Source organism: Galeopterus variegatus, unplaced genomic scaffold (genome assembly GCF_000696425.1).
Source record: "Galeopterus variegatus unplaced genomic scaffold, G_variegatus-3.0.2 Scaffold2374, whole genome shotgun sequence".
In the NCBI taxonomy this organism is placed as follows: domain Eukaryota; kingdom Metazoa; phylum Chordata; class Mammalia; order Dermoptera; family Cynocephalidae; genus Galeopterus; species Galeopterus variegatus.
In genome coordinates this window covers 193101-207721 of record NW_007728485.1, presented here as the reverse complement: position 1 = coordinate 207721, position 14621 = coordinate 193101, and the positions used below count along the sequence as shown (strand labels likewise).

General features: G+C 42.8%; 1 protein-coding gene across 1 annotated transcript in view; it reads right to left on the bottom strand.

The window, feature by feature from the left end:
- Positions 1 to 4499: 4499 nt before the first annotated feature.
- Positions 4500 to 14621, bottom strand: part of SULT1C3 (sulfotransferase family, cytosolic, 1C, member 3) — a 20517-nt gene continuing 10395 nt past the window's right edge. The window contains exons 3-7 of the mRNA XM_008581509.1: positions 12799 to 12896; positions 10147 to 10273; positions 6712 to 6806; positions 6392 to 6572; positions 4500 to 4612 (exon numbers count right to left, since the gene is read on the bottom strand). Of these exons, the coding sequence (XP_008579731.1) occupies positions 4500 to 4612; positions 6392 to 6572; positions 6712 to 6806; positions 10147 to 10273; positions 12799 to 12896 (614 nt within the window). The remainder of the gene's footprint in view (positions 4613 to 6391; positions 6573 to 6711; positions 6807 to 10146; positions 10274 to 12798; positions 12897 to 14621) is intronic.

Here is a 14621-nt window from a genome sequence, read left to right as displayed (position 1 = left end):
GCCTTGCCATGCAGGGTCACAGCCTGTTCCCAAGTCTGAAACTTTTCTCATAACCGCTGCTTCCAGTGTTTTCTTTGTTTGAAGAACTGGATGCACTCTGGTTGGTAGACTTATCCAGGATTATGTCCAATGCTGCTAGAAGAGACTCCTGAAACCCCAGCCGAGATGCCTTTGGCTATGTAGGAGGCAGGGGATTCCTGCCTCTGCTGGTTGCCAGCAGCCGAGGCCATAAAGCTGAGATCAAGATGCCTGAGTATGGGCTGGGCAGGCTCCAAGTCATCTCAGGGAGGGGACGGGGTGGAGAAGACCTTTTGGCCAGAGTATCCCATGCTCCTGAACAGAAAGATGTGTCTTCGATGGGCTTGTGATTCAAGCAGGGCCCATCAGAGTCTTTTCTGAAACTATGGTCAGTGTTCCTAGGATCAAAAGCTGTGAGAATGATTGTGGCTTGGTGGAGATGCCAATAAGCAGGAAAGAGCCCGCCTGAGGAGGGAATTGAACTGAGCCAAGAATATCAGCAAGAAGGTGTAAGAGAAAGAAGGTGTGATAAAACAGTTTGCTGTATATTGACTTCCCAGTTACATGAGTCAACAGACTCCTGCTCTGTCCCTATCCCCTCTCCCTCAGTTTTACTTTGGTTTGAGTCAGGGCTCACATACAACTTTTTTTTTCCTCTTTTTTTTTTAATTTTAACATTTACTTGTACATATGTGTGGGGTACAGTGTGTTGCTTCCATATATGCGTGTTCTGTACATTGATTGACTTAGGTAGACAGCACAGCCTCGTACTGCTAAACCCCCGCTTTCTGTCCCCCTCCCTCCTCTGGTCACCATTGTTCTACTCTCCACTTCTGTAAGAACCACTGTTTATTTGTTTATTTTCTTTTTCAGACTCCACATGTGAGTGAGACCATGTGGTATTTGCCTTTCTGTGCCCAAGTTACTTCACTTCTCCAGTTCCATCCCTGTTGCTAAAAATAACAGAATTTCATTTCTTTTATAGCTGAATAGTATTCCATTGGGCATATATGCCACAGTGTTTTTTTTTTATTCATTCACCCATTGATGGACTTTAGGTTGATAACGTCTCTTGGCTATTGTGAACAGTGTTGCAATGAACATGGGTGTGCAGGTGTCTCTTCCATATATTGATTTCATTTCCTTTGGGTATATATGCCCAGTAGTGGGATTGTTGGGTTATAGGGTAGTTAAATTTTTTGTTCACCGAGGTACCTCCATACTGTATTCCACAATGGCTGTACCAATTTTGGGAGGGCCCAAATGAAGACTCTTATGTGCAAAGAAAACCTGAGAAAAGTAACTGAATACTATTGGAACTAATGAAGGAGTTTGGTAATGTGGTCACTATATATACATGTACATATGTGTGTGTGGGTGTGTATACATACATACACAGAAAATAAACACTTATAATCAAATAACTTTCCTTGATGCTGGCATTAAAGAACAAAGATGGATAATATGAATAAGGAAAAAAGATGACTTTTTTGATTCAATAAAAATAAAAAATAAAAATTAACAAAATATGTTTATATCAGTAGGAAAAAAATTATTAGAGGAAATAAATTTTATAAAATATAAATATATACAATAATTTACATGTTTCTTGAAGTAAACATTTAATGTTGTAAATGTTTTAAGAACATAAAATTATTCTATAACCTAGAAAAATATAATGTAATTTCAACCAAATTTGATTTCTTTTTTAATCTTGACAAATATTTTAATATTCATGTAAAATGTATTTTTTAAACTAAATAAAAATCAACTTGAAAAATAAGGGAAGAAGGAAACATTTTATTTAAAAGTTGGCATTGTCATGGATAAGTAGCTTAGTGGATCAAAATATGTGTATTCATAGCTTTAGAAAGAATAAAACTAGAATTCCAAATTGGTGGGAAGTAAGGTGTTATTTGATTAATGTTACTGGAAAAATTGGAAAAATAGTTAAATCCCTTCATTATCCTATATATGATTATGAAGGAATTGAAGATTTAAACTACAAGTGTTCTAAATATCAAAAATCATTAAAGAAAATAATTTTGTAGGATCTGATTACAAATCCTACAAACTTGAGAAACTGATAAAATAGAGCATAAACAAAGTTAAAATATAAATAAAGAAGTTTTGGGGAAAGTAAATACATACACACACAAATATATATCGTATAAACACATCTGTACTTTATAAAACAGAAAAAAGACGAATGCCTCAAAAAAGTAGAGACAGAAGCCACGAACAGGTAAATCTCACACACACACACGCACGCACACACGCACACACACGCACATGCAGAAATTCCAAACCATGAATGATACACAATAACACCAACAAAACAAAACACAAAATAAAAATGAGGAAAAAATTTGGGGTTTCAGATTAGCAAAAATTAAATAACAGTGATAATATCCATTGCTGGGAAAGGACTGAGAAAATGTGTTCTCATCCACTCCTCTGGGAGGGTGCCCTCCCAGGGAAACCTCTACAGGAGCCATCGGGCACTCCACATATGTCACCTGAATCAGCTCAGCAGCCTGCAGCAAGACGTGGCTCTGAAGGATGAGGAGCAGCTCAGACCGTTAGGGAAGAAGCGCATGTCTACTTTGTTCCTACTTTCTATGATCTTTCATCAAAGGGTTCCCAACCCTTTCCCAATTCTCAGCATTATATTCGTATAGACAAAATGCTTTGCCCCAAACACATCAGCCTCTGTTATACACCTGGAATCTCAGCATCATGCCCCTTAATTCTTGCAAGGGCATGCAGGTACAATCCACTGCATACAGAAAATGATCTTTGTATTAGTTGGTCATGAACACTCAAGTCCAAAGGGTAGCAGAGGAACTGTCTTTATTCCCACCATTCAATTGCTTTTCAATCAATAATCACTTCCAAGTAAGAAAACAAGGGTCACTTTTCCTTTGGTCTCCCTGCTCCACTTCTGAGGCCTACTTTGGACTTGGACAATACCTTGGGTCCCAGAACTCACTACTTGTTATGTCTTCTCTCCTCTCAAATTGCAAAGCCCACTGCTCCTTTAAGTGCACCGATAATTCCGTGGTGATCAAACAATCTCTTTTATTCTTCCTATGCCTTTAAGGAGCAGTGGTGGAAATCTCTCCCCTAGATCATCAGCACAACATGAAGGTTCTATTCCAGGTAGTTGGGCTACCGGGTTGGATGGTGGCAGCCTGGGAAACTTCACCCCGGGGACACCTCTCAGCTGATGTACCATCTCTGTCCTCTTTCCTTACAGCAGGCTCTAGGGACTAGCTGCTTTCCTTTCTTATTTAAATATCTCATTATCTACTGTATAACTTTGACAGAGCATGGGATGGAATTTCTCCTTTGCCTCAGGGAAATATCACTGCCTTATTTCCACAGTGAGGTAGGGACAATAATCGCAACCACTGAGAGGTCACTTTGTTCTGTGCATTAGGACCTCTGTATACTGTTCTTCACCGCCTGTCGAGATGGTAACTGAGACATCTTCAGTTGCTCTCATTTTACTTCTGAGTTTAAAATCTCCAAATTCTCCCCCTTTCTGGCACATGCCTTGCTCTCTAGGGGACAGGTAGGTGCAGCCCTGGTCTCCACTGGATAGTCACCTTTCTGAGGACATCTGCCCAGGTGGCACCACCCACAGTACCAAAGCCTCTCAGGACTACTCCCTCCTAAGGAGACAGTCGTGTTCAGTCATATAAAAAGCCAGGGCTTCAGTGGAGCACAGCTGAAGCCCTAAATTTATAATAAATCTGAGATCATGCTTGTTGAAGTGATTCAAGGGAGACTGTCAAGAGAAATGGCAACACAGTCATGGTCCTTTTGTCCCAAATCTTGGTTTACAGATCAGGTACATAGAGCAGGTGCATTTACATTAAGGAAAGATTTTTCAGGAGTACTCGCTGCTTGATTTCTTGAATTCAAGCTCTTTTGCTTAAAAAACTGTGTACTAATCAAATTTGAGAAAAGTAACCTTGCTTTCTCATTGATTTATTTTTTCAGAGGCAATTTAGTTACATATCTCCATATTAGATCAATTATGACTGAACCCTATTTATCAGCTCTTTTCTGTTACAAGTAATTACTTATAGATAAAGCTCTATGCCTAGCCATAGTCTCTTCTCTTAGTGATAGGTTCATAATACTGATCTCTTGTTTGCTGTGAAATCCATGTTAGGTTACACACGTGAATGCAACATGCGATTGTTTGTTCTTGCCCTACCAGTTATGCACAAAAAAACACACTTGCATTTAAAAGTCTCCATGGAGCCCAGCCACTGCTTTCCAATGCACTTATTTTATTTACCGTAGTAGCACGTTGGTCAATATTTTAAATCATGTTTTACTTCTATAGCAGTCTAGCCAAGCCCCTGGAAGACAGAAACTGAATGCTAATAAGCTTCACACTGAGCCTCAACACCCTCCCCCATACAATAAAAGGCACTTGGCATGTTCTCCTTTTTTTTTTTCTTTTCTCAGATCTCTGTGCAGAAGGTCAGTGTGGTCCCTGCCATTTTCTTCTTATAATGCTCATCAAATTTCTCATTCATAGCCACAGTGAAATGGTATTTCCAGTCTCCAGGCATCCCTGTAGGACATCAAAAAGTTCATGAGTGGCCCTTTAGTCTCTCCACCTACCAACCCAATGGACCCTCAGCCCCATCCACCCTTCTTACCACTACTGATGGAACCTCAACCCCATCCTCGTATCTTCCCACCACTAATGGACCCTCAGCCCCATCCTCCTTCCCTCCCACCACTGTTGGTCCTGTGGCCCCATTGACCTACTTCTCACCACTGATGGTCCCTCAGCAACATCCACCTACCTTGCCACGACTGATGGGTCCCTCAGTTCCACTCACCTACCTTCCCACCACTGATGGTCCCTAACCCCATCCACCTGAATTTACCTTCACAAGACACATGTCATATTCATGCTCCCTTCTTCAAATTCCACAGGCCCCCTGAGAGCTCTGCCTGTGTTGCCTTATTGTGCCCCCTGTTGGCGATTGGCTCTGGGGCATCCAACCCAATGTCGAGAACTGGTTACCGTCATGGACCTCCTCAAGCACTTCCTGTATCATTTCCTCAGGCACAGTGAAACATCTTACAAGGCAACAGTTTCCTCAGTGGATAAGATCTTTCTTGTTGGGGAGAATTAAAGACACTTCGTTCTGGGGCCGGCCCGGTGGTGCACTGCTACAGTGCGCCGCTTGGGAGTGCGGCGGTGCTCTCACCGAGGGTGAGGGTTGCGATCCCGTTGCCGGTCCCGGTCTGGTACGGGCGCGACACTGAGGGTTGCAATCCGTTGCCAGTCACAAAAAAGACAAAAAGGAAAAAAAAAAAAAGACACTTCGTTCTGCACAAGTGACATTTGGATATTAATGATCTTCTGCAAACTGTTGCACGTTGGCAGTCAACCACTGCAGAACTAATGAATTGTTCCTCCAATTCTCCTTGTAGTTTATTTCTGCTGGTTTCCCACCCCTTGGCAAGAAGATTAATCTGAAGTGCTTGATAATAATAGTGAATTCTTAATTCTAACTTAACCAGTGAATTAGAATATTCAAGTTTGGGGTCAGGGAGTTTGGGTTTTTAAAGATTATTTAGATGCACTCAGGTGGACTGGTATTTGGGACCCAGTAGTACAGCTCCCCCTGTAATTTCTTATCATTAACTTTATGCATCTATTACTCTATCTAGACTGTTGACCTCCTGAGAACAGACATAAACAATGTCTCATTAATCCTTCCACACACTCGCTCATTCACTCACTCAACAGGCATTTATTGAGTTCCTACAAGGTTCCTCCTATTGAGGCCCTGTACTAGATACTAGTGGACAAAACTGAACATGATATTCTCTTCTGGACAACCTATATTCTTGCTCTGGAGACAGAAAGGAAAGCTCAGTGCTAAGTGCTAAACTAGAGCTCTGAACAAAAACAGTGATGGACCAACAGAGAAGGTGCCCAAGGCTGCTGAGAGGATGCAAGAGAAAGAGATTTTGGTTGTGCCGGGTCTTATATTTGCAAAGAACAGGGATCCTCAAAGTGGCCAGCAGCATCAGCACCACCTGAGAACTCGTGAGAAGGGTGAACTCTAGAGCCACTGCCAGACCCACTCAGTCAGAATCTCTGGGAGAGGGGCCCAGCCACCAGTGCTCTAGGGGGTCCTCCAGGGACTGTGATGTGGACACGTGTTTTAGGACCACTGGCATCAGTTTTCAATAAGCAGAGAGGGTGAAGGGGGCAGAGACCTGTAATAGGACTGAAATGTATCACTTGCTCCTGAAAACTAACTATAAAATTGTTCTGGCTCATGGGGCAGAATATGTTTTAGAACTGAATTAAATAAATATCACCCACCTTTCCTCATGAATGGCGAGATGGTGTGATTGTATATGTTGGAAGGAACAGCAGTTTGGTTGGCCATGGGATTTTCCTTCATTACTTCAAATGAGGTATGGTGGACGATCTTATTTATAACGTCCTCTGACAAGGTTTTCTCCAAGAATTCCAACATCTTGTGGATCTCACGTTTTGGATTCTGACCACAGGAAAAAATGGCATTATGGGGGGTGGGGTGGAAAGAAGACATTGGCTAATTCAAGAGACAGCTTATTGTACAGAATGTAATCATGAGGAGGCTTTGCTGGGTCTCACCAACAATGCTCAGTAGTACTTACCTTTTTCATGTCTTCATAGAAGAGGTAGAGGATCCGGTGTTGGTATTTTGCAGCCCACCACCCCTTCACGTGGTCATACCAGGACCCATAAAGCACTGGAAGTGGTAGGAGCACTGTTAGTTCTCAGGACCAGGGACAAACCCAAGGTGATAAGATAATTTAGCATCTCTTTGAAATAAGCCTCCATATCTTTTATTCAGCTTATTTAGTGATGGGTAAGTAATTTTCTGTTAATAAAAGGTGCCCATCTTTACACTTTAAAGCAAGTACTTTTAATATACATTTATTATATGTGACTTTGCCCACCTGGACTATGTCTTGGGACTCACCTGAAACCATGTAGGTGATAAAATACTTCACCTGTTCCTTGCACTTAGTTCCATATTCAACTACTGACACAGGCAGCTTAGTGTTAGGGCTGCAGACCTCCTGCCACCCTCACCTTGTAGCTGTGTACCCAGTTTGCAAGTGCATTATCAGAAAGACGCAGCAGCAGCAGAAACAGAGGTGCCACGAGGGAGAACTTTTAGTTCCATTTATGGGCTAAGTCTACTTGGCAAACACGGGATACATCTTTTCACCAGTAGGTAAGAAATGAGTGGAGACCTGAGTTAGCCAGTACCACATTTTTATTCCTTCCAGTGGCGATCTGGTGTCCCTGATAGACTGGCACTCATGACAGCTCTGTGGTTTGCTTCTGAGGAGTGATTATAAACACAGCAGTAATCTTCATTGAGTGTTTGCTATGTTGCAAGCATTGTGCAAAGTGGACATGAAGCTTTCTGAAGGATGACAAAAAACATTGTCATCAAGTGATAGGTCCACAGACCAAGGAAGCGAGTGGGTGAAATGTTCTCTGCTGAATGCGTATGAGCAGAGATGTGCGTTTGCAGTTGACTTGAACCCTGGCATGTGTCATGCTGACTGACACACGTGTCAGTCAGGGTTCTCCAGAGAAACAGAACCAACAGAGTAACCAACAGGAGAACATATCCATGTATATATGTGCATGTGTGTACATTAAAGGGTGTATATACAAGTGTGTGTGTGTGTATACTTCCAAAAGTTCATGGAAAAATAGAATTGGAAGATAATGTGAAACTTTTTGCAAACTAAACTTCTTGAGGTACCATTGTATGTTATATATACAGTCACATGTTGTTTAATGATGGAAATACATCCTGAAAAATGTGTGGTTAAGTGGTTTTGATGTTGTAGGACCATCATAGAGTGTACTTACACACATCCTAGATGGTACAGCCTACTCCAAACCTAGGCTGTGTGGCGTGGCCATTATAACCTTGTGGGACCACTGTCAGACATGTGGTTCATTTTAACCTAAATATCGTTATGTGGTGCCTGACCTACACACATCCTAGATGGTACAGCCTACTCCAAACCTAGGCTGTGTGGCGTGGCCATTATAATCTTGTGGGACCACTGTCAGACATGTGGTTCATTTTAACCTAAATATCGTTATGTGGTGCCTGACTATGTATAAGTATTTTACGGAATTGGCTCCTACAATTGTGGGGCCTGGCAAGTTTGGAATCTGTAGAAAATCAAGCAGGATTTAATGTTGCAGTCTTAGGGAAGAATTTCTCTCCTTCTAGGAAACCTCAGGTTTTGCTCTTAAGACCTTCCACAGATTGGCTGAGGCCCCCACGTCATTGAGAGCAATCTCTTTTACTTAAAGTCAACTGATTGTAGGTGTTTATCACCTCTACGAAATACCTTCACAGAAACTCCTGTATTGGTGTTTAATTAAATAACTGGGTACTACAGACCAGCCAAGTTGACATGTAAAAGTAGCCAACACAGCACAGGACTTGGGAATCGCAGAGAGGCTTGGGCGCTTCTGCTTCCCTCGCTTCCACTCACCTCGCCTGCTCTCAACGATCCCCTCTACAGATATCAGGAAATGCATTCACCGAGAGCCCTCTCTAGATCTGTACCTGACGTTCCTTATCATCGTCTCTCTCTCCTCTTTCTTCTCATTTGTTTCTAGAGAAATTGTTCTGGCAGAGGTATCTTTCTTGAGTCACTTGAGGGACATGCTTGATGGAGATTATTTCTTACTGACTTTTCCACAGATTCCTGTTTCTAAGCAGGTTGTATTTTGGAAGTCATTTCATTTGGGTCTTTGTTTTTCTCAAGGGAATATGAATGTTGTGGTCAGATTTGGATACAATGAACTCATGGGGGCCCTGCAAAATACTTTTTGATTTGGGAATTAAAGTTAATCAAATAAATACATTGTCAGCAGTGGCTCTGAAATATTGTTAACCTGACTTTTCGGCAATGTGTGCTTTTCGTGTCTGCCCTCTCTGTTTAGTCTTGGGTCAGGAAGAGCTGTTCATTGCCATCTGACTACTTCCTGCTTGGAGACAGCCCTTTTGCCCAGCATTGTGACAGATACTTGCTCTCACCATCACAATGCAGTTATTGTATTTATGAACGTTCTAGTAATTTGAGAAACATTCATTAAGCAGAGACCATGTAATTTTCATCCATTTGTCTGTGTTCTGTCCACTGCAGCTACAACAAAATAACTACAGTCACGTTTCTACATTAGAGCTCTTACAAATATGTGAAGATGCTTCTCACATCCTAAACCACCCCCTGTAACCCTCTAGTCTCTTCTTCCATCTATACATTGCTGTTTCCTTGAGGTATTCTTCCTCTGTGGAGGATTTGATGTCCTTGCCGGTCTGATTTGATGCCTGCTCTGTTCTGGTCAAATGCTTTTTTGAAAGGTTGACTGGTGCCCTGGAAAGTGTGATGTCTTTAGGACAAGGATGAAGGGCCATGACTGCAAATTCTAATTTGAAGACTCTGCCAGAGAAGAAGTCAAAGACTGTACATTATGGTCTATGGGAAAGGCACTCTGTGGTTGTGCAGTGTACGACCTTTGTGTCTGCACACGGCAGCCCTGTGGTGCAATAACACTGTCAGATCAAACTAGCAGGACATCATCTCATGACCTTCCCACTGCTCTATGTCTTTCCATCGGTACATGTCTCCTCCTCTCCTTACTTTTGAAGCTTATTGTTTAAGATTCAAACCCAGGATTTGTGGGATTTCACTGTCAGATCAAACTAGCAGGACATCATCTCATGACCTTCCCACTGCTCTATGTCTTTCCGTCGGTACATGTCTCCTCCTCTCCTTACTTTTGAAGCTTATTGTTTAAGATTCAAACCCAGGATTTGTGGGATTTTATCCTTCATCCTACACTTACACCCTCAGGTGGCCTCAATTTACATTTGTATTCAATTTGGGGAAAATATCTCTTCTACCTGGCTTCCCCAGTCCCAGGTCCCTAAGGTAGAACCTGGCCTCTCAGGATGACATTCAGTACTGTTCTCTACCAGATTCTAGAGGTGCTTATCATTAGAATCTCTTATGGGCACCACAAAATCAGTTTGTACTCACCTTCTCCTGACATGAACTTTTCACAAAATTTGTCGAAGCTCTGAGGGTCAGGAAGTAATGAGATCATCCTGGAAAAGTGGTAGAAAGACACCAGGCAATCTTTGGCATTTCTGGCCACATAGATAATCTGAAATCCAGGAGGGGGAAAGAAGCCAGAAAAAGAAAAATAAGACTGAAGAGAAACACTGTAGAAGAATGTTCTGGAACAATAATAATTACATCTGTTAAGTATATAATGTGTTATACATTATTTATTTATTAATTAAAATGGTAATTGAATAAACTGTGCCTCTGGCTCTGCAACTCTGGTAGACACAGCAAATACAAAGGCAAACGAGAGAGCCCCAGCCTTAGAGTGGTGATACATCATGGCAGAAGACAAGCAAAACGTTAGGACCATACTGCAAATAAGCATGAAATATGACAAGCTGTGTCCTTGCAGGAGGAAGAAGCGGCAGAGCACTCCTGAGCAGACAGGACAGGAGCTGTGACACCCAGTGTCAGCTGTGTCTCAACAGGTGGACGGGAATTCTCCAGCAAACAACTGGGAAAGACTGCAGATTGAGAAAGCATCTCCTACATACCATCTCATTGAATTCCCATAAATGTCAGGGTTAGTAAGGACAGAAGGGACACTATCCTTCTTTGATGATGGAGCGTTTGTGATTTAGAGAACTTGAGGGACTTTCCACTAATACATGGTTAGTAGACGACAGGGTCAGGCCTGGAACACAGAAACTGGGGCGTTGAGTGCAGAGGTTGCTCCATTACATGTGCAGTGCTGGGGCATATGAGTGAGACTCTATTGAGCAATGTCTCAGACAGTGTTTCTCTGAGATTAATTGTATACTTTGAAGTGGTTTGGTTTTGCTGATATGTAACATTTTTCTGCAACTGGGATGCTCTTGGCTTCTCTCTGGGGATGCAGGAGAATCAAGGAGAGTGGCATGTGATGTGGTGATCGGGCATTCACGATCATTCATTCAACAAACACACAGCAGACACATAAGCCCCTGCTATGTGCCAAGACGCTGCTTAAAATAGAAAATTGGGGCTGGCCTGGTGGCACACTGCTACAGTGTGCCGCTTGGGCCTTATGACTCAATGATCCCACTGCTGGGTATATACCCAAAGGAAATAAAATCAATATATTGAAGACACACACCTGCACTCCCATGTTCATGGCAATACTAACTAATTCACAATAGCCAAGAGGTGAAATCAACCTAAATGCCCATCAATGAGTGAATGCATAAAAATACTATGGTATTTATAACACAATAGAATACTATTCTGCTATATTAAAAAAAATGAAATCCGGGCCGGCCTGGTGGCGCACTGCTACAGTGCGCCGCTTGAGAAGTGCGGCTGCGCTCCTGCCGAGGGTTCAGATCCCACATACAGACCGGTTCCCGCTCACTGGCTGAGCGAGGTGCGGGTGCAACACTGAGGGTTGCGATCCCGTTGCCGGTCCCGGTCCGGTACGGGTGCGACACTGAGGGTTGCAATCTGTTGCTGGACACGAAAAAAGACAAAATAAATAAATAAATAAATAAAATAAAATAAAATAGAAAATTGGACAAGACCACAGCCATTCCTTCGAGAAGCTCACAGTCTATCAGAGAGAACGTTACACTGCAGCGTGATGAGTACCCAGTGGGACAGACACATGCGTATGCGTGCCCACACATATGTGTGGAACTCATCCCGCCACGGGGTCCGGGAAGCTTCTAAGTGGGTGTGACCTATACAAAGACCAGAGGAATAAGTAGGAGTTAGCCAGAGAAATGGGAGAGGGATTGAGTGATATGAGCACGTGTGGGGCCGGGTGAGGAAGCACGTGTGTGAGAAGATCTGCAGGACTCTGAGGATTGCCGTAGTGAGAACGGAGGTGTGAAGAGGCGGGCTGGAGGTGAACAGGGTGCACGCTGCCAGAGGCCTGGAAGTCAACAGAGAATTTGGACATGGTCTCCAATCCACCTGTGGACACGTTTAAAGTGGGAAATGCCTTAGTTAGATTTGTGTTTTAGAAAGATTACTGGCTACAAAGAAGAGGATCTGAGATGGCAACACTCTAGGCAGATGGGCACGTTGGAAGGTGGAAGGGAACAGTGGCCTCGCCTGGGTCCAGCTGGTGGTGCTGGGGTTTGGTGGACAGATTAGAGTGCTGTTGAAGGAGCAACTGGACTTCTGTGAGATCAGATACAGAGAAGGGAGATAAAAGTGATGGCAGGTTTTGAGCCCAGCCTGTTGGGAAGATTCAGAGATAGGCAAGCCTTGACAGAAGGCAGGTCCTGTACTTTAGCCTTTGGGGCCAGGGAAATAGCCTCTAGCACTTTGGCAAAGCAAAGCAAAAGATCTTATTTTTGAATGTGTTTTCCTCTGTTCTAGCTCCCCATCCACTCTCTGATTTGTAGCACCACAGATTCTATTTTGGAAAATTTGACCAAGGGGTTAACATGAAATAGGATCAGAGATAACAGAATATTAGAAAACAAATAGATGTCCACAGACTTCAAATATATGTAATCCTTCATTGTAAGGACTTCAAGTCTAAGAAAAATAGCAAATACATTATTTTGAAAGACATTATTGGCTACATAATTTATAATCACCAAAGTAAGAGAATTTTGAAAAGCCAGCTCTTTTTACCTTGCAGTTTTGTTTCCAGACAGATGGTGGCACAAGGTGTGATTGAAGGTGAGTTTTTAACATCCGTGGTGAGGGCATTTCAAGAGCTATCTCCAAATCTAGAAAAACAATTCATATTCCTCGTTTATTAGTGTCAGCATTGGGAAATCTTTGAATTTACCTTTGTGTCTTAGTCTAAAGAGTGATTTTTAAATGTTTTTGTTGTTGCTGTTGGTTGTGGAGCTATGGACAGAGCTGTGTATTCACAAGGACGTGGAAAGCATCCTTCCTTCCTGGTCTTCTAGTGGGCCTCTCTTTATTTCATCTTATTCTCTGGGTATGTAGACTCAGGAAAGTTTCTTAGTTCTCACAATTCTGCAAATGTCCATAATACATCCCACTCCAAACTTTTCTTCTCCCTCTATCTCCTCAGAAATCATACACATTTCTTTACTCAACACTAATTTCTGGCCCTTCCACTCATACAAACACAGGAAGTAGAAAAAGAAAAGGAGGAGGGTGTTCTACATCAGATCACTGCAAAGTAGAAAGACAAGAAAAGGAAAGAATAACTCAGTGGGAAGGTAAAGGCCACCAGCTAAGATCACTAGGTGAAACAGAGTAAGGCCAGGCCTGTGAACCAAACTGACTCCATTTTCCCTGAAGAGGACACTTTGTTACTTTTCCACTCCTCAGTCATGAGACCCCTCAGGGCAAATGATTACCCCATGGGCTGCCCTGATAAAACAGACTGAGATAAGAGAAGAAACAGATATTTTACTGAGTTGCAAAACCCCTCTCCAAGGCTTGTTTACTATAATTACAAAAGTTACAGATTAGCCTTAAGACCCCTTTAGGAATTCCCACCTGTGCACAAAGCATCAAGGTGACTGCTACAATGACCCTCCTGGGGTGACAATGAGGAACACCACGGCCCACTGAGCATGCAGCCATGACGCAACCAGGAAGAACTGAATGGACCACCTCCAGTGACGCTGGTCTATACCCCTTAACTTCTTTCCCTATAAAAGACCCTGAAAAGCTCCCCTCGGGGGGCTAGCTTTTCTGTCGCTACCCACCTTATGCATAAGTCTATCTCCTCTTTTAATAAATAAAGCGTTGCTTGCTTTACTATTTGGGTACATTGTTTATTTCTATGGCTTTGGAATCCGAGAGCCTATTTTAATCACTGGCAAAAATTGGAAAGCTTTGGACACCAGAAAAGACTCCACCTGCAAGAGGCAAGTGGCCACTGGGACTATTTTGCTCCCATGTCTCTGCTGCTGGTAGATCTCTCCTGGAGTCCCTGGCCTAAATTCTGACAAGGCAATGCTTTATTCTCTTTACCTTTCTCTGACTTTCTGAGCCCTCTTCTGTTTAGTTGGATTGTATCCACGTCTATATGGGTGCACCCTGGAGGGCTCCCTGCTATGCTTTGTTTTTCTGATTTAAATCTAGTTGATGCTTTTCTTCTTTATGCTGAAAACAGTGAGGAGAACTGCTTTTATCAGTTACTATTAATGGAATAGGTTGGCCCCGCTGATTGGGACTAAGCCTACACTGGACCCCACTGCTCCTCTTTTCCCTTTGTTTCTTTGCTTGGTTAGATATTCAGTTGAGTACTGGTAATCTGAATAAACCTTCCAATCCTTGCATCAATTTTTGGACTTTCAGGTCATTTGTTTAAGGTGAGAGGGCAAGCTGAGCCGGACCTGTCGGTAACATAGGGGGCTCCAGTACCCAAATCTAGGGTTTGGCTTCATGACCCATGAACAAGTTGACCTTAAGAAAGTCATGGGCTAGGGCCGGCCCGGTGGCGCACTGGATAGTGCGCCACTTGGGAG